Source organism: Gymnoscopelus microlampas (genome assembly GCF_963454915.1).
Source record: "Gymnoscopelus microlampas genome assembly, chromosome: 14".
NCBI classification, from domain to species: Eukaryota; Metazoa; Chordata; class Actinopteri; order Myctophiformes; family Myctophidae; genus Gymnoscopelus; species Gymnoscopelus microlampas.
In genome coordinates, this window is record NC_139951.1 from 47,550,933 (window position 1) to 47,574,760 (window position 23,828).

General features: G+C 41.9%; 3 protein-coding genes across 4 annotated transcripts in view; 1 reads left to right on the forward strand and 2 right to left on the reverse strand.

The window, feature by feature from the left end:
- Positions 1–3,309: 3,309 nt before the first annotated feature.
- Positions 3,310–4,196, reverse strand: LOC311060272 (very long chain fatty acid elongase 1-like; the record flags this gene model as incomplete). Its single annotated transcript, XM_084078408.1, has 1 exon — positions 3,310–4,196. Exon 1 carries the CDS (start codon positions 4,153–4,155, stop codon positions 3,310–3,312), a length of 846 nt encoding a protein of 281 aa, XP_083934534.1. The 5' UTR covers positions 4,156–4,196.
- A 3,767-nt stretch (positions 4,197–7,963) lies between these two features.
- Positions 7,964–18,628, forward strand: LOC311060741 (5-hydroxytryptamine receptor 3C-like). Its single transcript, XM_084079049.1, has 11 exons — positions 7,964–8,049; positions 9,959–10,122; positions 11,097–11,141; positions 11,946–12,055; positions 12,692–12,861; positions 13,371–13,540; positions 14,077–14,202; positions 14,452–14,533; positions 14,713–14,925; positions 17,472–17,551; positions 18,401–18,628. Exons 1-11 carry the CDS (start codon positions 7,995–7,997, stop codon positions 18,572–18,574), a joined length of 1,389 nt encoding a protein of 462 aa, XP_083935175.1. The 5' UTR covers positions 7,964–7,994; the 3' UTR covers positions 18,575–18,628.
- A 1,332-nt stretch (positions 18,629–19,960) lies between these two features.
- The window catches only part of LOC311060807 (uncharacterized protein), a 9,602-nt gene continuing 5,734 nt past the window's right edge, over positions 19,961–23,828 (reverse strand). For both annotated transcript variants that reach the window (XM_084079147.1, XM_084079146.1), the window contains exon 4: positions 19,961–21,704. In XM_084079147.1, the coding sequence (XP_083935273.1) occupies positions 20,134–21,704 (1,571 nt within the window). In that variant the 3' untranslated portion in view covers positions 19,961–20,133. The remainder of the gene's footprint in view (positions 21,705–23,828) is intronic.

The window sequence follows — 23,828 nt, forward strand, 5'->3', positions numbered from 1 at the left end:
AAACAATGTGAGCAGATCTTGAATTTTAAGATGGGATCTTTGAACCCCTCACACTACAGATCAGCCTTGACAAATAAAATAAATAAACTAATAAACTAACTAACTTGGGAGATAATATTTAACAACTAAGAGGCGTATTTTGTAGATATGATCTATAGGCTATGTTGGAACATTTCAAGAAATTGGGACACATCGGCTAATTGCCAATACCGATGTCATCAAAAAAAGTCAAATAATGGCTCATATACATTATATATCGGACAAACCGATAGCGTGATGTCCTTCAGTGTGTTGGTGATCCCCAGGAGTTTAAATGGCTCCACCACTGACTGACACAAAATTGCTGTCATCTGCTAAATTCAGTGTATTCTAGACAGTGGACGCACGCACGCACGCACGCACGCACGCACGCACGCACGCACGCACACGTAAATCTAAATATTACATTTGAGTACTACAACTACTACTAGGTGTAGGTTTACAGGTGTAAAACAGTGGGTGAAATTAGTTTTTGTGCTAGCTCCATCGTTTTGTTATTTCCATAAAAGTAGTAGTAGTAGTAGTATTATATTGTTATAATCATAATGTTGTTTTCTCAGTAGTAGCCTAACAGTGTCACTCAACATTCCTTCACAGGGTGGTACTGCATGGCAGACAGAATGTCTTCCTGTTTTCCTGGTCAGGAATGTCCCTGGAGATGTTACATCTTTAAACATCCTGTTGTACTTGTCCTGCAGACCTACACACACACACACACACACACACACACACACACACACACACACACACACACACACACACACACACACACACACACACACACACACACACACACACACACACACACACACACACACACACACACACACACACACACACACACACACACACACACACACACACACACACACACACACCTCACATCTCATCATCATGTCGCAAATCACTAAAAATCATGTGGGGGGAGCCCACAATATTCTTTGTTTGGGTTGGCTGGTGGGGGGATGACAGTGAAGTGAAAATTTAAGGACCGTTTTAATACCTAAAAAAACTAAAATAAAGACATACAGAAAGAAAGAAAAGAAAGGAAAAAAGACCATTACTGCATCAAAACTAATCAACAAACTATACTACAAACTGGCTAAACATTGGCCAAATTGTCAAAATAATCTACAAGCTCACAACGCCTCGCAGTGCTTGTAGATCGGCTATTTTCACAATATTTATCTGTGGAACCCAGTCAAACTAAATGTAATGCCTCAACTCCTACAATTCTAAGTGCTTGTTAGGGTTCAAATATGATTAGTTGGGGGGGACAATGAGGCTTGGACTTGTAGATATCTGTAATGTAATAGTAGTTCAATATCTCTCAAATGCTTTGGTGACTCATTTTGTTTGTGTAGCCTACTGAGGTGTTGTTGGGGGCGTGAATTGCCTACCCCAGTCATCTTCGGTTAAGCAAAGAGCGATTAATCACCACACCTTTAAATTGAAATTTACATTCAGTTTGTGATGCTCCTAAAAGTGGACATATTTGGAGGTGTTTTTGGGGGAAGGTGACTTGCTGGCCGAGTGCCCGTCCATCTATCGTTATGCAGAGACGTCGGGTTATTAGTCTATCATTGTCTCCGCCATAGGTGGAGAGTATGTTTTCGTTCTTGTCCTTCCGTGTGTCCGTCCGTCTCAGCCAAGCTAACATTGGTCAAGCTTCACGTGACACGTGACAATATGTTATCACCAATGCTTTTGATTGGCTAGCGAGACGCATGGCGAAATAAAATCCTATAAATAGGTGTCACTTCAAAAAATCATTTATATTTTTTGAAGTGAGCTTCCATCAGCCAAGCTAACATTGGTCAAGTGACACGTGACAATATGTATTATAAATAGGTAAGACAGGATTAATCAGGAACAGTACTGGCGGAGACCTGTGCTCCGAGGAGCACATTTTCTTGTTATTTTTCAGTTTGTCTTTCAGCAGCGGGGCAAGGGCTCAATTGGGTGGGCAGCTGCCTGTGTTGCCCAGTGCTGGATACGCTTATGCACGGTGGTGCCTGCTTTCTGTACAGAGGTGCTTTTTGCCTAGCGGTGCAACAGTTAATCAAACGAATTGATTTAATTGATTATAAAAATGTATCAATTATTTATTTTTGGGGTACAATTTTGTCATTTTGCTTTTTTCTTCCCAAATGTTTTTAAAATAGAAAATATATCTACAAGCTCACAACGCGTCGCAATGTGACCCGTTGTGAGCTTGTATATCGGCAACTTTTGCAAGTTTCGTTTGACACTGTTGTACGACGAAGCATTGCATAATAGCTTAAGCAGTCAACTATATATATATTAAAAAAAAAACATTGATTTGTTTATGTTGATTCATTAGTATATAAAAAAAACTATCCAAAATGTGCTTCTCGATTATTTTATGAATGAAGAAAGTAATCAATAGAATAATCTCTTAGACGATAATCGATAGTTGCAGCCCTATGTCTCTATGAGAGTTGCATCTTAATTTCCCCTCGGGGATGAATAAAGTACCTACCTACCTACCTACTTGTGGCTTCTTCACCACATGGGCAGTGTGCTCATTCAACACATTCTCACAAATAGGCATCAATTATTGCCACTCTGTCATTTTCACTCCCCTAATGCGTCACAATAGGACTACAAAAAGCTAAAAGGCACGCATTGGAGCTTCAAATACTACTCGAAACAAGAGGGTGGACAGTCCCCTCAGCGGCTTACCTGGTAGCAATACTTGGTACAAAAATGTCAACCTCCTGTGTTTGAATCCCACCACTGGTTCCACTTTTCTTTTTCTCTCTCTCTCCGCATAGTTTTTTTTTTTAGGCTATAGGATTAAGGTTAGGTTGAGGCACATTTTGTGAGGTTAGGGTTAGGTTCAGGCCCAGAATAATATCTTATTAGTTTAATATCTTTTATGAGGTTTTTATTTTTCATTTTGTATGATGTACCTCTCCCTTCAGGGATGGTTGTGGTAATAATGGCAATTTAACCACTTAAACCCCTGTAGTCTTAGCGAACTGGACTTGAGTTACAACTGTACTTTGACCACTTTTCCCGTCAACACCTAAAAGAAATAGCCGATCTACAAGCTCACAAGACGCATCGTTCGCACAACGCGATGCAACGCCGCGCCAAGTTGGGTCTTTGCATTGACTTTGTATGTAAATCGCAATGCTCAAACAAATATTTAATCTTTCGGCGGGAACGCACCTTTAGGGTCCTTTTGGACCCTAAAGGTTGGACCATTGGGCACCTGCATTGAGAACCAGCGCTGCACATTTCCTAGTCCTTCTTTTTGCTCCATGAGCGCCAGGAGCTACAGTTATCCTGTCGAGAAGAGCCGCTGCTGGTAACGTCATCGTCATCGGTGTGCACCGCAGCGCGGCCGTCCGGGGCGGCCTTAGCGTCCTGCTTGGGCAGCCGCTCGCCCTTCATGTACGCCTGGACCCAGAAGTTGGAGAAGAGCACGAAGAAGAAGGTGCCGTACACCCAGATGAGGTGGATGATGACGGGGAACTGGTAGTCGCAGCTCTCCATGAAGTAGTACTGGGTGACGTGAAGAGATATCAGCACGAACTGGACCATCTGGAGGCCGGTCAGGTACTTCTTCCACCAGAGGAACCTCTGGAAGCGCGGTCCCGCGGCCGAGAGGCCGTAGTAGAAGTACATGACGACGTGGACGAGGGAGTTGACCATGGCGTGGAAAGACCCCATGCCACCGGGAGAGTAGCCCACCCCCCACCACCAGGTCCAGGGCACGAAGGAGTGATGGAAGACGTGCAGGAAGGTGGTCTGCTGTGGTTTCTTCCTCAGCACGAAGAAGAGCGTATCCGTGAGCTCGACGATTTTGGAGAACCAGAAGAGCCAAGCCACCCGGACCATTCGCAGCGCTTCTGGACTGCCGGAGGTGTCGACGGCATCACACCTCCACGTGTATGTCGTAAGCCAGCCGGACATGAGGAACTCGTACACAATGAACGATGACAATGCCACCTGGGAGAAATTGTAAACTATCATGGATCCCTTGAGTTGGAAGGGCTTGCGGTTTGCCATGAGGCGAGGCCCGAGGTCCAGGACAAAGAACAGGTAGCTCAGCAATATTGCGGTCATTGGAACAGGGTTGTCCATCAGTGGGTAGGACTTTATCCGTGGGTCGATTCCTGCCACTGCGTGCCCATAGACCTCCATGAGCTGTGATCCAATCTCTTGGAGCATCTTTGAGACTATGTTGTTGATTATCTTGTTGTCAAAACTGCTTCTGCTGTTTCTCTGGTCTTCTGGCTGTGGCTAACTATACAGTTGGTGCTCAGATAATGATACAGTTGGTGCTCAGATAATGACACCGTCTAAATGCAGCTTCAATGACTTATATAAGCTGGCCAGATGTCTCGTCTGACATCACACAAATATCTAACTTCACACAAACCATCAGCGATTTGCGCATCTGAAAATAGCCGATTTACAAGCTCACAACGCATCGCTGTAGATCGTCTATTTTCACTATTTTAAAATGATTTTCAAAATAATAAAAAATGCCTAATACGATTAGTCATAAGGCATGAGACGCCGCACAAAATGGGGCCAATTGCATTACGCTATAAATATGGATCCATGGCAGACTGTTTCACTGTTAAATTATAAACATTTATAATGGATTGAGATGGGGCTGGGTCCGGCCCACGGGCCGTATGTTGCCCATGTGTGGGTTATCGGCATAAAACCAATCATTTAGCATAATGGTTGGTTTCCATTCATCTATGTGTTTAAACATGTTCATACGTTTTTAAACATATCAAACAATGGTGGAAGTAGCATATATCTACAAGCTATAATAAGTGAGAACAATAATGTACTTATAGAGGATCTTTTTCATGCATTTATTTTTTCATTTATATTTAAATGTTGTTTTATTTAGACAGGCGGGAGAGACACAGGAGAGGAAGAATGTTTTATTGTTTGTTCAGCCTCCGTGACGCCCTGACAGTGAGTATAATGTAATAAGCTAATATTTGCTGAAATCTGAACACCCACTTATAATGTGTAGCCTGTGTAATCATAGGTTTTTACCACTGCTTTATCTTGCATCCACTCGTGAGAGAGGTCTCTGAATTGAAACGTTATATGATAAATATAAATAATTCCTTTCCAATTGCCTCCTGGCGCCCCCTGGTGGCCTACTCTCTATACTAATAGACATCAGACATACTGTACACAGTAAAAACCTGGGTGTTAATTTAACTCAGAGAGTGAATGGAGGGAGAGAGAGAGAGACATAAAGAGAGAAGTGGACAGAGTAGCCAAGCAATAAGCACATCTGCTGCATATTATCATTGTCTCATTGTTTGTTCACTTGTTTTCATTATTATTACTGTATATTGCTTGTTATTCACTTATTGTTAGGATGTATGTTCTTCACTTTGTTGTATCTGTGCATGTGATGTTGTGACTTGTTTTACATTATACGGTATGTATGCTTTGGCAATGGAAAACGTATTTTACCATGCCAATAAAGCATTTTGAATTAAATTACATTACATTACATTAGAAATATACCTGAGTTAATATGCCTGAGTTTCCCCGGTAGGACGTAGCGTGTGGAAGGAACAAGTGTAGCAAGTCTGAGGACCCCTTTAGGGGTCCCAAACTAAAGTTTTTACACAATAGTCTGATACAATATTATATTGTTACTGTCGGGCAGAAACCTCATATCTCCATATTTAAAGCAAATGTCGCCCGTAAATTAATGTCCTACTTCATCATAAAAATATTCTACATTTAGGCTCACGGTAAATCCATAAAATCGGCTTACTAAAATGTTTATGTCCTCACAAGTGTAGTAATCCAAACCTCAGTGTGCGTGCGTGCGTGCATGTGTAGTGTGCTAATCCATTGTGTTGTGACAGTAAATTGGAGACTTACTATTGATCGCTGGTGATGAAGGCGGAGATATCTGACACAAGGACACTTGTCTCTCCTCGCTCTTCCTCTGCTTTCCTCGTTCAAGCGCGCAACACACACACACACACACACACACACACACACACACACACACACACACACTCACTCACTCACTCACTCACTCACTCACTCACTCACTCACTCACTCACTCACTCACTCACTCACTCACTCACTCACTCACTCACTCACTCACTCACTCACTCACTCACTCACTCACTCACTCACTCACTCACTCACTCACTCACTCACTCACTCACTCACTCACACACTCACACACACACACCAAACATACTGTTCTTCACAGCCTCCTGTTGTTCAGCAAGTGATACTCAGAGATTTGCGCCCTACAGCGACAGTGTGTGTGTGTGTGTGTGTCCGTCCTGGGCATGACGTTAAACTGCCCCGTTGTAACTACCACCGTTAATGTAGTAGGTCCAGATTTAAGATGCATTCGCAACTTCTGGGGACTGTGTGCTTCATTGCGATCGCAAGCTTGCGTACAAGAAGGTGCTGCTCACCGATGGAGTTTACCCACAGCCAACGCTACCTGGCGGCCCTTCCCTTAAGCAGCTATACCGGGAAGAGAGGCGGTGGAACTACCACCCGGTGGTCTCAGCTCTTTATTCAGATATAAGTGGGGCTCCAAGGAAACATAGTTGGGAACCACTGGTCTAGAGATGGTAGACCCCAGACTCAGCCATACCAACTCAGTAAGTCTTATCTGTAAGACACAACTTAAGCCATTAAAGTGCCATGCCGGCGCTATATACTGTAGCTCCATTTCCACTGCATAATACTAACACTACTTTGATGGATGTTTGTCCATAGACGTAGTGTAACCTGATAGCTGAGTGGGTTTTAAATGGAGTCAACGCATCAAATGCATCTTTTAACTTGATCAAGCTTCCCCACAAATCAAATGAATTCCCAGAACTTGTATTTTACACAACTTTTTACGAAATGAGACGTATCATTTGCAAAATGTGTCCTTCCAAAGTAACTTGAACTGGGTATAAGACTCATCATATACACAAACCCAAACACGCATGTAAGCACGCACGCAGCACACATGCATACACGCCCACACACACACACACACACACACACACACACACACACACACACACACACACACACACACACACACACACACACACACACACACACACACACACACACACACACACACACACACACACACACACACACACATACAGTCTCACACACACTCTCTCTCTCGCTCAGTGGTGGAAAAAGTAGGCCTACTGACACTTTCTTAAGTAAAAGTATCAATACCATAATGTACAAGTACTCTGTTACAATTAAAAGGCCTGTGTTAAAACATTTATTTGAGTAAAAGTACAAAAGTGTTGACGTCAAAATATATTTAAAGTACCAAAAGTAAAAGTACTAACATGTTTGAATATAGCAGATCTACAAGCTCACAATGCATCGCGATGTGACGCGTTTGGTAGGCCTACTTTTAAGTACATTTTGATGCCAATACTTTCAATGCAGAACATTTATTGTCATTTCTACATTGTGGTGCTACTAAAAAAAAAGAAAAGAAAAATCAGAGTACTTCTTCCACCACGCACTGTCCCTCCAAGCCGTGGTGAATAACCACGGCTTGGAAGAGGTTTGTGGGAGGGATCTTTCATTAACCCATTAAAACTTAGAATGTGGCATTTTTAGATTTGAGCTGAAAAGCATTATTTTACACTTTTTAACTCAAATCTTTGCTTCTGGCGGTCCCTGGAAAAACAAAATTTGATGGGGGTCCACGGCCAAATACATATAATTTTGGGGGTCCTTGACATGAAAAAGATGGAGCACCACTGATATAGAAACATAGGTTTTTCAGAAAACTGTTAGGATTTAGGAGACATGTAGAATCGGCTTCAGGTCTCAATGGGTTAATAACACACACACACTCGCGCACGCACGCACACACACGCGCACGCCCAGAGGCTCTCCGCTGCAGCTCTGTTCCCATAGTCTACCACACATGCTTGATGAGATGATGCGTCTGCTTGGCTTCCTCCTCCTGCTCTTCATCACGGGTAAGTTACGTTATTGTTTTAACCATATCTCTGCTGTTTTAACCATATCTCTGCTGTTTTAACCATAATCTCTGCTGTTTTAACCATAATCTGCTGTCTGGCAGAAACCAATGTCCAAAATATAAACTTTTCAGGAAAAAAATAACAAAAAAACAAGTAAATTATGTTTTTTTTAAAACAACGCAATACTTATACACAATAAGTTGGTATGGTGACGTTATACATTATCAGATACTTGTATGTGTCTTTATATTATCCTCACTTTATGCAGTTATGAGGTTTTTTATGACAAAGTGGAGATAGTTGTTATGTCCATCATTGATTAAAATTATGACGTAAAACAAACAGAGATAGGAGGTTTGCGCCCGACAGCGACTGTGTGTGTGTGTGTGTGTGTGTGTGTGTGTGTGTGTGTGTGTGTGTGTGTGTGTGTGTGTGTGTGTGTGTGTGTGTGTGTGTGTGTGTGTGTGTGTGTGTGTGTGTGTGTGTGTGAGATAATTATTATAAGGATATAGCTATATATATATCAGCTATATTCAGCTAGCATATTAATGAATTCATACACATGCATATTTTTTTGTAAATGTGGGTCCTAGGGAGACCACAAACGTATGGTTTGGGTTTCAGGGTAAAAAGTTTGGAAACCATTGATTTAGATCAGCGGTTCACAAACCTTTCTCCCAATTAACAATAAAATAACTAAATAAGATAACCTGCCACACCATGGAGACTTGAATTAATGGATATTTTTAAGTTTTTGTCGCATTCCTAAGCCAATAATTTGATGACCAGCGGACCGGGAGAGTCTCCTTTGTGTCTCCTACTGGAACCGCTGCCGCTCATCAAATTATTGGCTTAGGAATGCGAGAAAAAATAAATCCATGAATTCAAGTCTCCATGGGGTGACTAATCGATAGAAAAAAAGTAATTTTGGTGGTGAACTATCCCTTTAAGCACCTGCTCTCTCTAACTCTCTCTCTCTCTATGTTTACCATGACCATTACAGACACACAGCACAGGTTGTTCGGAGAGATGAGCGGAACAAGAGATTTGACCATTCCCTTCTTTTTTTTGATTGATTGAACACTTTATTAGCCAGAAATGTAAACAGCACATGGTACAGTCGGACATTAAGTGGTCCTGTGTACAATGAATCAACAAAGCATAACACAGTAGGCTCATACATGTCATCAACAAATACAAAACATATCCATATGTTTTGTATGACCATAATGACCATAATGGTCCAGTCCTCCTTATGCCAACATATTATGGCTCCTGATCAAATGTTTGCGCGCGCACGCACGCACGCACGCACGCACGCACGCACGCACGCACGCACGCACGCACGCACGCACGCACGCACGCACGCACGCACGCACGCACGCACGCACGCACGCACGCACGCACACACACACACACACACACACACACACACACACACACACACACACACACACACACACACACACACACACACACACACACACACACACACACACACACACACACACACACACACACTGGCTGTCATGACTGACTGACATCTAATGGTGAGCTCATTGGTTGAATATGGTTAAATGAACTCACGTGGGTCACTGTTTGCTATGTGCATTGTTTGGGATTGTCATTGTATTGAGCGTACACGTTTCGGGCCTCAGCCTTATACCTCAGAGCAGGTTAAAAAGGTGTTTTAACGTGCTCTGAGGAAGGCTGAGGCCAAAACGTGTTAGTGTTCTCATTAGATAGAATGTGCATCTGAGCCTGTCTCGCATCCTTCATTTTGGAGTGCCGCTGTTTCCACTTCGGTGGCATTTGAACTTATCTTACCTATGTTGTAGGTTAGCTGTGAGTTTGGGTGGGGACATTCTGTGGGATTTGCTTACATTGTCGTTTGTGTCCTATATAGATGGGACGTCCTCCTCTCAGAAGGTGTGTACCTACCAGGATATCTTGGATCACCTGAACCTGACCGCCGGTAGTGGACGGTTCACGCTGACCCGGCCCATTCTGGATCACACACATCTCACCGATGTTCACCTGGACGTGTTCCTCTATGCTATCCTCAGTGTGGTAAATATCACAGTGACCACATGTGTGGTAAAAAACACTTACACCCTACAGTATATTGTTGCTGCTGTGGCAGAAACCTCTCTTATCTCCATATTTTAACTTGTTGTGTTTTTTTTTCTCATAAATTAACGCCCTACTTTACAGCGCCACACAAAGGTATCAAAAGTAACAGATCCGCAAGCTCGAAACACGCCACGAAGCGACACGTTTGAGCTTGTAGATCTGCTACTTTTGCAATTATTGTCTCCGCCAGGCAGAAAGGCATGGCTGAGACTATGTTTTGCACCCTGTCCGTCCGTCCGTCCGCGCATGTGTGTGTCCGTCGCCCCGTCCGTCTGTGAACAGCTAATCTCCGTAATCTTGTGACTGTTATAGCGCCACCAGGAGGCCGCTTTTTGCAAAACACATTTTTTGAAAGTACTCCTACAGATTTTGTCCAAACATCACGCAAATCGGTACACAGTATCTCTAAAGTCATTAAACAAAACAGGTCTTTCAGATTTTTCATATTCCATCCTGATTGGCTAAGATTGGCTCCCAAAGTTTTTAGGAGTGCTCAGTTTTTAACAAAATGCCGCAAATCATGAACGCAGCGTCCGATTGTGGTGAAACTTTGTACACACATTCACACTACGTTGAGGAACAAATGCCACCCTTCTAACATTGCCCTATGAATAGCAGATCTACAAAATAGCTTGTAGATCTGCTATTTTTGCCGAATTTTGCCTAATTTTTTGCCTATTTATATTATGAAATTCCCAGAATAGGGATGCTATAGGGTTCATGTGGTTAAAGGACTGTAACCTAAATGCTCTTTTAGCCACTTGTCTATAGCTCTGTGCCAACACTTAAACATTTCTGGTGTTTTTTTTTGTTTGAAATCAAAGCTTCAATGTTTATTCTGTCTTGTTCCACTTCTGTGCCAATTGTAGCTGTTGAGTGGATGTAAACATTGTCATATGTTTTATCCACAGAATGAGAAATCCCAGACATTTGTTCCTTTGATCTGGATCGCTACGGTGAGTTCTTATGATGAGTCACGATGGCTTCACTAACTCTTGAAACCCACCAGGCGCGCAAGCATAAGCGCACGGAGGCTGATTCTCTTCCACTCTATGTTAATGCATTTAAAACAATATATGCTTCTATTGGAAATCACTCTTGTTCAGGTTTGTGACTGGCACCTGAGCATGGGTCCTGCAACTTTGAAATCTGTCTGTCAGTGGTACCGTTGTAAAAATCTTGCCTGTAAAACCTTAGTGAAGGAAGGGTGAGAAACCAGTCTTCTTGGGGTGTTGTCTTCCTGGAACGGCCACTTTGCGGTCTGTCTTTGACTTCACGAGTCTCACGGAACTTGACACCAAATAATGCTGCCACTCTGCGTAACAGAAAACCAGCTTCCACTTACTGCCCTATTGCACAAACCTGGCATCTTTCCATGGGGCCAGTGTTGCTGCTCGGAGCATACACAAACTCAACAAAGTTGCAGGGGTTACCCATGCTCAGGTGCCAGTCACACACCCGTGACTGGCAGGAGTGTGCTGGCAGGTCGCTCAAAACTAGAGCAATTACCAACGGAAGCATATTGGGGGATTTAGGCACATGTTTGTGTTGCTCATTCCACAATTGCACGATACTTACAAGATATACCTCGTTGTAAAGGTGACTAATTAACGATAAAAAATATATAAAATACAATACCAATTGGTATTATTGAAGTGGAGAAATAATCAACCAAAGTTTTTGAGGAGTTTATTATAGAGTTATATAAAGTTCTGTACTCTAATTGTATTTGTTATCTCTCCACTGACATTGTTCTGTAGTCGTGGAACAATGAACACATCAGCTGGGACCCGTCTGAGTTCTGTGGAATCAACCGGATCACTGTTCCTAAAGACATGCTCTGGAAGCCAGATCTCTTCATATATGAAACGTGAGTGCTGGTTGAAGCATATACTGTAGACCCAAAGGCATTTATACACGCACGCACCCACCCACGCACCCAAGCAAGCACAGCGTAGCAAACAATTTGCCATGTCTGCTGTGCTACTGTTGTGTTCAGGGCCGCATTAAGACCCCTCAGGGCCGTGGAACACCACAAAATCAAAGGCCCCCCCAGTCGCGTAATTTCACACACATGCACGCGCGCGCGTGCATGCGCACAACCTGCGCACGCGCGCGAAATTTTCGGGTCTAATTCGGTTCTATTTACCAATATAAATCAACATTTTTTCTTTAAATACACAAAAATGAAATACACAATTCTCACAGGGCCCTGCAGGCTGCGGGCCGTGGAACACCAGTTCCACTAAGTTCCGCGGTTAATGCGGCCCTGGTTGTGTTAACCCATTAAAACTTTAGATTTTTGCTATACATATACATACTGTAGCAACACACAGTATGTTTTTCAGAAAACTTTGAGGATTTAGAACATTACTTTAGAATAGTGGTTCTCAAAAATAGCAGATATACAAGCTCACATGCGTCACTTCATCCTGCGCTGCGAGCTTATACATCTGCTATGTTTGAACATTTTGAAAAATGTGTGTGTGCGTGTGCATTCTCTCAGGACAGTGAAGGAGGCGTCCTGTCAGACTCCGTACCTGTATGTGATGCACGACGGGCGGGTGGTCATCGAGGAGGCGGCGAGGGTGACCTGCACCTGCAAACTGGACGTCTACAAGTTCCCCTTCGACACGCAGAGCTGCAACCTCACCTTCAGCTCTGCCGTTTACCACGGTGAGAAAAGGACCATGTTGTGAAGTAACTAAGTACATTTACTTAAATACAGTATTTGTACTTTACCTGAGTATTTCCAATTTTCCAGTACTTTCACTTCTACTCCACTACATCTCGGATCCAAATATTGTACTTTTACTCCACTGCAATTATTTGAGACTTTTCAGATATAAATTATTTTATTATAAAACATATGTCTTTTCAAGTTGTTCTCAAACCTTTTCACGTCAAGAACCCCCAAATTAAAATGTGTTTGGCCACGGACCCCCCATCTGAAAACATGTTGTGCCGGGGACCCTCATTATACACGACATGTGTTGTTAAAATGTTTCACAAATGTACGCCTTGTGAGCTTATGTAGATCAGCTATTTTCAAATAGCCAATGCATGTAGGGTTAAAGAGGTTGAACTGATTTTGATACTATATTAACTCATTTTGCGACCCCTGGGGGTCCCTGGACCCCACTTTGAGAACCGTCGTCGTAAACGAACGTTGTCTTCCTCCTCAGTCAATGAAGTGCTGCTCACCCCGATGTCGGACTCGTCCCAGGTCACACAGAACACTCGAGGCGTCATGCAGACCCAGGGAGAGTGGGAGTTCCTGGAGATGCTGGTGACCAATGACAGCCTGACCTTAAACTCATCATTGAAAGGAGACTGGAGTCGCGTCACGTACACTGTATGTATCATGATGGGGGTAACCGGAATGCTCGCCTACCGCTCGCCCCCCAATAGTTCTTGTATTCTTGTATTTGTTTTTACTGAGGTTAATGTTAGGAATTATAGTTCGGGTTTAGGCATAGTTTTACTGAGGTTAAGGTTAGGAATAAGGTTAGGTTTAGACATAGTTTTACTGAGGTTATGTTTAGGAATAAGGTTAGGTTAAACCATAGATGTATTGAGGTTACTTTTAGGAACAAGGTTACTGTAGGTTAAGGCTAAGCTATAGTTTTATTGAGGAATAAGGTTACTGTAGGTTTAGGCATAGTTTTATATACGTTTAGGAATACCTGTTGACCCGGGGCGAGCAGGTTTTTGTATTTATCGTGGCCAGTGGTGGAAGAATTAATCCGATTGTGTGAGCGATTCTCACAACGAAACGCATCGCACTGCGGTGCAAAAATGAATAAAAAATAAGCTATTTAACACATATTTTAACAAGGAAATATCACTTATTTTTTGGGGTCTGAACTGATAACCAGTTTCTACCCATAGATCACCATGAAGAGGATCCCGCTCCTCTGTGTCATCAACTTCCTGGTTCCCATCCTGTTCTTCCTGGTTCTGGACCTGTCCTCCTTTCTCATCGCAGAGCAGCGTGGAGAGAAGCTGGGCTTCAAGGTAGAGAGGTTAACCATTAATAGAGAACGGTATCATTAGTTCACAGGGGCAATTGTGTTGTTTGGTTAATTTAAGCACCAGTATTTTCAGGACAAAAGAAAATTCAGCATTCTCTGTCTCGGGTGCTACTGTGCAGTTTGTACTTCAGGTTCTCAGGAAAACCACCGCTTAATCAATTAATTGATGATCGATCGATAAGGTGAATCGACTGTCGATTTGTGATAACGTGAATCCCTACTTCTACTGTAGGTGACGGTGCTGCTGGCCATCTCTGTCCTGCTGCTCATCTTACATGACATGCTGCCCTCCATGTCTGGATCTCCACTTATTGGTAAAACACTCTAGACCCACACATATTTTATGTAGCAGAGTAAGCCCTCTGTGAAGGCCACGCGTCAATAGTTAATCATTTAGGGGTTCTTGAGGTGAAAATGATTGAAACCCACTGATATAAAATGATGTTCAAGGGGCCTAAAGTGATTGAAATGTTTTTGTTTCCCCTCTTCACAGCCACCTACTGCATCGTGATCTTTGGTCTGATGTTGCTGAGCCTGTTGGAGACGGTTGTGGTCACCTATCTGATGGAGATGGACACTGTCCCCCAGCACACAGAGACAGACACTGTCCCCCAGGCCCAGCACACAGAGACAGACAGAGACCACATCCTGAAGGTGGACTGTCAGGACAAACAAGACAATGTCAAAGTCCATAACTGCAATGGAGGTAGGGGAAGATATCTGAAAGAACTTAGACCAATAAAATACAAATAAATAAATAAAATAAATGACATGCTTGCTGGTGCTTGCAGTCTCATAGATCAGTGGTTCTCAACCTGTGGGGGGGGGGGGGGGGGGGGTGAAGTGACAATAAGGACTGTTTAAACCTTTTTAATGCCTAAAAAAAGAAAAAAGAAATCAAATGAAATGAAGAAAGACCATTAGGCTACTGCATCAGAAGTCATGAACAAACTGGTCAAACACTGGCCAAATTGTCAAATAATATAAGAAAGAGGCAACAATTGTGAAAATAGCAGATCTACAAGCTCACAACGCCTCACGCTGTGAGGCGTTGTGAGCTTGTAGATCGGCTATTTTCACAATATTTATCTGTGGAACCGAGTCAAACTAAATGTTATGCCTCAACTCCTACAGTTCCAAGTGCTTTCTCGGGCTGCCCATCACATTCAGGATTGATACTACTTTGTGTTTGTGTTGTTGTTTTCAAATGACTCTGTGGTCTGGCTGCTGAGCACCTGAGATCTGACCAAAGCACACCCACTCAAAAACATCTAAGAGATAATAGGGCTATCCATTATTTTCTTAGCAATTATTGTAGGGGAGAACGGGGTAAGATGAACCACTTTTTACTTATGTTGACCTCTAGGCAAGGAAAAATTAGATGGAAGTAGAATCTAAACATCTACTAAAACTTCAAGATGGTTTCTATCAATTGAAATCATGAGTGTGCATCTATGACAAATGGTTGTAAAAATATGGGTTCTAAAAAAAAAAGTGGTAATGTGGTTCAACTTGCCCCAGGTAAGGGGTAAGTTGATCCTAGTCAAGGGGTAAATCTACCCATATGTTATTTTGCATTTTGAAGTTTTGAACTTGAACAAATAATGTATTCACGTATCAACAATAATTTAATAACACATTTCCCTTTTGCAAATAGCCTTTTTTATTGTCTTAATGGTATTTAAACAATATAAAACCAATTAAATAATGTTTGTTATTCAGAACCTTTTAATATTTGCAAGTGTTAATACAATATTGAAAACTTACTCTTAAATGAGTGTATTCCTCCAAATGAAAGGTCATACAGCATCATTTGAGAAGCAAAGACATAATAAAAAAATATGAATAGTGATTAACATTAGGTAAATTTACCCCAAGGCATTTGGTTCATCTTGCCCCATGGCCACCATTTTGACCTAACCTGGCTAAATTAATAGACGGGTTTCCGAGCGACGTCATCACAGAGCAGAATGCGCAATCTGCGCATGCCTGGGGGTGGAAGGCGCGTTCGAAAATACAGCCCTGAGCGGCAGTGAGCGCACTGGCCAATACAAACTAATAGGCGAGTGTGCTCCGGTGCGTAATTTCCAAACGCACCCATAGGCTTCCCCCCGCAGCTGCGCGGTCATATTCCTCTCAATGTTTACTAACAGGAAACCTGTCTATGCTTCAGGCTTTTCTTTAGCTAAATGATTCACATGGTTTTATACATTGGAATATCACCAACATGCATGATATATAAGTTTCAACCTGGGTACATTTGCTTTAAAATAAAAAACATTATACCAGAAAAGTAAAAAATTAACTTTGACCAGCAAAAAACACTTTTGTGTAGAAATATGCTCATCACTTTGCCCATGTGTCTCTCAACTTCACAGCCAGGTGGAAATGATGGGTGTGTCCTGGTTTTAAGGTCACAACTCATGTGTATAGTTTTAAAGATACAGGGGGTGGTTCAACTTACCCAGAGGTTCATCTTACCCCGTTCTCCCCTATCGATAACTTTTTTTGATTGATCGAATAATCGAAAAGGACGCTTTATTTTATCTTTTTTAAATATGCATATTTTAATATATCAACTATTTATCGCACACACAAGCACGCACGCACGCACGCACTCACGCTCACTCACTCACTCACTCACTCACTCACTCACAATAAATAAAAAGAGGCAAGAAGCAGAAGTGCAAATGAAGACAGGTTTTAACTAAAATACACGGTCCAATCCTTATAGAAGTAATAGGCAATGATGAACACACACTCATACTGTACATACAGTGAGAAACAGCTGGTGAGGATACAAAGTGTAACCTCTGCTGACCCCTGGTGGAACTGGGGAGAAAGCACAGGTAGAGTTACGAGGACATGGCTTGTTGTGGCCAAAATATATATTTTGAATTAACCACATACTGTATGCCCTTTTCAAATATAGGGAAAATAGCTGATCTACAATCTGCACAACACGTTGTGAGCTTGCAGATCTGATATAGTTTCACTATTTTTTTAACATTTATGAAAATGTCTGATTCCTTTTTTCCGACTTTATTCTAATCTAAATTTAAATACAGCAATGATATCAAAAAAGAAAATGTGCTTCGTGATTTCTACTTTTGAATACTTGAGTATTTATTTGAGTACATATAACTCGTGACAGTGTGACATTTGGCTCTGTGTTTTTCTGTAAACTCAGACCGTGATTGTGTGCTGAATGACTGTTATGCATTAATGCATGTTTTAAATGTGTCATTGTAGATGAAAGAAGACAGATTGGCGCTCGCTGTGATGTGATTGGTGGAGACACAGCATGTGACCCGATGACGGTGGCTGCAGAGGTCAGAACTGTATTGAGGTTCTTCACTCACACTTACAAGTCCAAAGCACGCTATGTTCAATCGCAGCACCAGTTTATTTTAATACAAGAACGCTGGCCTCAAAACACGCTCACCCCGGGTCACGTCCGGAGACCTCGGAACTGTCGCTACCAAGGCGAGCGGTCCGCCCCAAAAAATGGGGGCGAGTGTATTTTTGGGGCGAGCTTTCCGGTTGTACCGTTTCTTTATAACAGTATCAACCAAATATTTCATATCGTTGCAAAACTTGCAGATCTACTGTACATGTTCAAAAATGTGTTGCATTGCAGCACATTTTTTACTTGTAGATCTCCTAGTTGTTGTTTTTTTGTATACTTTTTGTGTGACACAGTAGTATGATCAAGTAGGGCATTCATTTATGAAAAGAAAACGTAAACATGGAAAATGAAAAAAAAATATATACAAAAAATAATAATATATATATATATATATATATACAAATAACACGGCCCCCTCGTGTATCAGGAGGGCAGGGTGAGTCACCAGAACCAAGGACGGGTGTTTTTGATGAATCTAGCATGGTTAAAATGGAGTTTGAAGTTACAATGGGTTTGTATAGGAAGGGGGCGTGTCTGATAAAATTAATATCTAATGAATATCTAAATACTGAATCAAGCAACTTAAAAACTGTTTGGGGCGCTCACAAAAGCCTGAGTAGACGATAAAATGACCCAAAGTTTTTTTGAAAGTGAAATATCCCTTTAATGGGTTAAATGAATGCCCTGCTTTATCGTACAAGATACAAATTTCATGCACATTTGAATATTTTAGTATTTTACTGTTAGTGTTATTCTTTGTCCACCGCTGCAGCTGAGAGCGCTGGAGAAGAGCGTGTCATTGGTCCTCCTCCAGAGGAGGGAGGAGCCATGGAGGCGGGGCTACTGGAACAACATGGCCACTAAAATCAACAAGGCTTTCATCATGTTCTATTGCAGCGCTGTCTCTGTGTTTCTCATTGTCATGTATGTAGAGTGGAGCACTTAGATAACACACTGTTAAAGGGATGGTTCACCCCCAAAATGACTTTTTTTATATATCGATGGAGACTTGAATTCACGGATATTTTTTAGTTGTTGTCTCATTCCTAAGCCAACAATTTGATGACCGGCTTTTTGTAGGAATAAGGTTAGGTTAGACACAAAGAGTCTCCTTTGAAAAGTTTTTTTGGAGGGTGAGCTATCCCTTTAAGCTGCTTTCCTGATGCATGAGCTCCTACTGTATTTACCTTAAAATGTCTCTCTCTCTCTCTCTCTCTCTCTCTCTCTCTCTCTCTCTCTCTCTCTCTCTCTCTCTCTCTCTCTCTCTCTCTCTCTCTCTCTCTCTCTCTCTCTCTCTCTCTCTCTCTCTATATATATATATATATATATATATATATATATATATATATATATATATATATATATATATATATATACTATACACCCTTGGTTCTCAAAGTAGCAGGGTCCTTGGGATCCCCAGCTAAAGTAGTTTGCATAGCATCACAATCATTTTAACTCGCTGGCAAAAAAAATGGGGCGGTGTGTTTTAGGACGAGCGTTCTGTTTTCCACCCATAAGAACCTCCGGCTCGTCTGAGGTTTTATATTTTTCTTTTTTCTTCGTCCCAGAAGTGGGGGGGATATCACCCAAACTCTCAAAACCCCGGACATTTGAAGGATTTTATAAAACCCCCCCGGACAGGCCGGACAGCCCCCAAAAAGAGGACATGTCCGGGTAAAAGAGGACGTATGGTCACCCTAATTTAAGGCCTTTTAAGACCTTTTTAATACCTAAAAACAAAAAAGAAAGAAAGAAAAGAAATAACCAATACTGCATTAAAAGTAATCAACAAACGATACTACAACAACTGGTCAAAGAATGGGCCAAATTGTCACATAATATAAGAAAGAGGCAAGAATTGTGAAAATAGCCAATCTACAAGCTCACAATGTGAGTTGGGAAACCTTGCCCTACACCACAAAATAAGCTTAAAACTACTCCAACCAGGACTTATAACCAGTAACACATGAATCTAGAGTTGGCTATACGTATTATTGGCATGATTTAAAGTTCATGAAGAAAAAGAAAGGCTGTTCTTGTGAGGACGACAGCAACACTATAGCGAGTCCTGTCTAATAGTGAACACATGGTGAACACTGTATCACGTGCACATATTCTGAACAGAGTAATGTCATTAAAATGTATCTGTAATCCTAAATGAATCCACTCTGTCAACTAAACTTTCTTATCGCCAGTCAATAAAAGGGTAATTGTTGGGATTCGCTTTGCAACAACATTTGCTTTGCAAGTTCATTAAATCGAGACAGACAGACAGACAGACAGACAGACAGACAGACAGACAGACAGACAGTGAGTGGTGGAAAAGGTACTCAATTTTTTTTTAAGTAAAAGTATCAATACTGCGATATAGAAATACTCTGTTACAAGTAAAAGTGAATGTATCAAGTTATAAAACATGAGGCATTTCACTTTCTAGGGTTTCTAGCCAAGACTAATGTACAACCACTGTAAATATTCTCTGGTGAAGTATGAGATTACTGCTCATGCTGAACCCTTTACTACACTGCTCACATTACAGGGCTTCTCTCCTGTATAAATTATCTTGTGACGTTTGAGACTTCTCCGATCACTGAACCTTTTCCCACACTGGTCACAGTGGTAGGGTTTCTCTCCTGTATGAATTCTCTGGTGACGTTTGAGATCATCGTTTGAGCTGAACCCTTTCCCACAATGGTCACAGTGGTAAGGTTTCTCTCCTGTATGAATTCTCTGGTGAAGTTTGAAAGTACTGCTCTGACTGAACGTTTTCCCACACTGGTCACAGTGGTAGGGCTTCTCTCCTGTGTGCATTCTCTGGTGACTTGTTAAGTTACTGCTCTGACTGAACGTTTTCCCACACTGGTCACAGTGGTAGGGCTTCTCTCCTGTATGAGTTCTCTTGTGAAGTTTGAGAGTGCTGCGATTACTGAACCTTTTCCAACACTGTTCACAGTGGTAGGGTTTCTCTCCTGTATGAATTCTCAGGTGAATTTTGAGATCATTGTTTGAGCTGAACCCTTTCTCACAATGGTCGCAGTGGTAGGGTTTCTCTCCTGTATGAATTCTCTGGTGAAGTTTGAAATTGCCACGCAGCCTGAACCCTTTCCCACACTGGTCACAGTGATAGGGCTTCTCACCTGTATGCATTCTCTGGTGACATTTGAGAATACTACGATGGCTGAACCATTTCCCACACTGGTCACAGTGGTAGGGCTTCTCTCCTGTATGAATTCTCTGGTGACTTTTGAGATGCGTTCTGTGGCTGAACATTTTCCCACACTGGTCACAGTGGTAGGGCTTCTCTCCTGTATGCATTATCTCGTGCCTTTTGAGATGTTGGCGTAATCTGAACATTTTCCCACACTGGTCACAGTGGTAGGACTTCTCTCCTGTATGAATTTTCTGGTGATCTTTCAGTTCACCTGTCACTTTGAATCTTCTCCCACACTGGTCACAGCGGTAGGGCCTCTCTCCTGTATGAATTTTCTGGTGCAGTTTGAAATTACCACTCTGGGTGAACCTTTTCCCACACTGGTCACAGTGGTAGGGCTTCTCTCCTGTATGGATTTTCTGGTGCTGTTTCAGCACACCACTATCTCTGAAGCTTTTACCACACTGGTGACAGTGGTAGGGCTTCTCTCCTGTATGAATTCTCTGGTGCTGTTTGAGATGACTGCACTGCCTGAACCTTTTCCCACACTGGTCACAGTGGTAGGGCTTCTCTCCTGTATGCGTTCTCTGGTGAATTGTGAGGTGCTCGTTTCTGCTGAATGTTTTCCCACACTGGTCACAATGATAAGGCTTCTGTCCTGTATGGATTCTCTGGTGAAGTTTGAGCCTTCTGTTTGCGATGAACCCTTCCCCACACTGGTCAAAGTGGTAGGGTTTCTCTCCTGTGTGAATTCTCTGGTGTTTTTTGAGACTGCAGCTCTTGCTGAACTTTGTCCCACACTGGTCACAGCGGTAGGGCTTTTCTCCACCGTGAACTCTGTGGTGTATTTTGAATCTCTTGCTTGTGAAGACGTTTTCCCCACCCTGGTCACTGTAGGTATGTTTCTTCACTGGTATAACATCTGGGATGGAAAATGAGGGGAGATTAAAAAAAAAAAAAGAAAAGCTTTGAAATTGCATGCAGGTGTTATTACTGAAAACATTCATCTCACGCTACTTCTTTATTGGAATGTATCTAGGTCTAGTCAGAGTCTGTTCATGAACAATACAGAATATTTGGCATTCGGGACGGCAACAGTAATTTCCAGGGCCTGATTGGACAATGGAGATTTGGGCCGATTCCCGGGCCTGCAGTGCACACTCATTCGTTCCGCAGCTGATAGTGATAAAAATGCAAGGGGACAAACAAACGCTCATCAAATAGTGTACACACACAAAGGCTGCACGATATATATAGATACACTATGTGGTCTAGAGATGCAGTGCCGTGGTACAGCATTTGATACTGGTCTAGTTCAGGTGTGTCAAACTCATTTCGGGTCATTTTGGTGACTGGGCCACAACCAGTTGAAGACGTGCATCGCTCATTTATTACACAGCTGTCACTTGGCTTTGTTTTTCAGCCTATTGACTCAGTCAAATGTGTTTATTATTAAAAAAGAATAGCTATTTAAATGATTTAATGTAGTTATTGGTACTACAGTTGTAGGTTACAAGAAATGGTTTGAGAGGTGAAAACTACAAATGTATGAATGGGTACACAACCTTTGTTTATATGCAGGCCTGCTTCCAACAATCAAACTTGACAACGAATCACCAGAATATGACAAAATACTTAAAAAGAAAAACGTTTTTAAAAGGGCACAAAGGCCAAATGCCAGGGCAGGAAGGCCATCAAATAAAACATTGAAATAATTAATTGAATTTAAGGGTTAAGGCTGATTTAAAATGTAACGTGCAGACTATCTGGATTGGTTTAAAGGTGTAGTGAAATGAAAACTATGTTTTTCACACTTTTTGAGCATATCCGTGGTCATCATATGGGCATACCTACCAATAGATGCCAAAAAAAAAGAAGAAAAAAAACATTTTTGTGTATTTTTACATCTAAAGTCCCTAAAAAGCCAATCTTAATTACTTCCTGTAAACGAAAACGTGCTGCGTGATGACATAACACAGCCTTCATGAAAATAAATGAATCTTGATTACATGCACCTGTTTGATTCCCATAGCTGCACGTTCTTCAAACACAGCTGATTTTAATTACAGAGATACTCCGTTTTGAATCTCATTGAAGATGAGTGTATTACTCATTTTAAACTTCATCTGCACACTAAAATATGTATCTGAAAACATTATAGGTTAGAAATAAGCCAGGTAGTAGCAAACGTGCTTCACTGGCCGTCTCTCTCTCACTTGTAAACAAACACTAGCCGTGTGCCGCACGGCTGAAGTGATTGAGATCGAACGTCCCATAGCCTGAAGGGATGGGACCTTCTGATTGGTTTAGAGTCGTTGAGCCCATGTTTCAGGCTGAACCTTCAAAATAAAATGACCGAAAATGTCACTTCAGTGCGTCTTTAAAGATGGGGGCTCAGGGGAGTTAAGAATTCAGAATTTCAACAAAAGACACTGGCGTCTACATATTGGACTTGTTTGTCCCCTTTAGCCGGGCGACGGACATAGCCTTGTGCGGAGCTTCTCCCATTGTAGCTCTCTCCGATTAGTTCCTTTTTTGGTGACCAGACTGCAACGAGGTAGCGGGGAGCGATAGTAGATTCTGCTGCATTTGACTAGAATCTTGGCATTGCCCATAATCTAGTTGAATAAACAGAGAATTTTGGCAGCTCCTAGCATTAGAATCAGAATCAGGTTTATTGTCACATCACAGGTTTACAAGGTAAAAAAGTGGGTGAAATTCGTTTTTGTACATCACTCCCATCGCAACGTTAGATTCCGTAGAAAGAAGAGTGGGGAAAGAGAAGAAGAAGAGGGGTAGGGGCAAGTGGGAAGGAGATCAACAAGAGAACAATAGAAGGCCAAAAACAAGTTATCTACAAAGTACCTGAGATAAGAGACAAACTAAGGTGCCTGAGCATAGCAGCAATGTATGTATACTGTGCATGATATACTTATAGACGCTAAGGTGCTTAGAGAGAAAAAAGAGCGCAATAATAAAAATTAAAAAAAACAAAAAAAACGTTTGTTACCGACTGATCTGCCACTTTATCTAGCCCATTGCATGG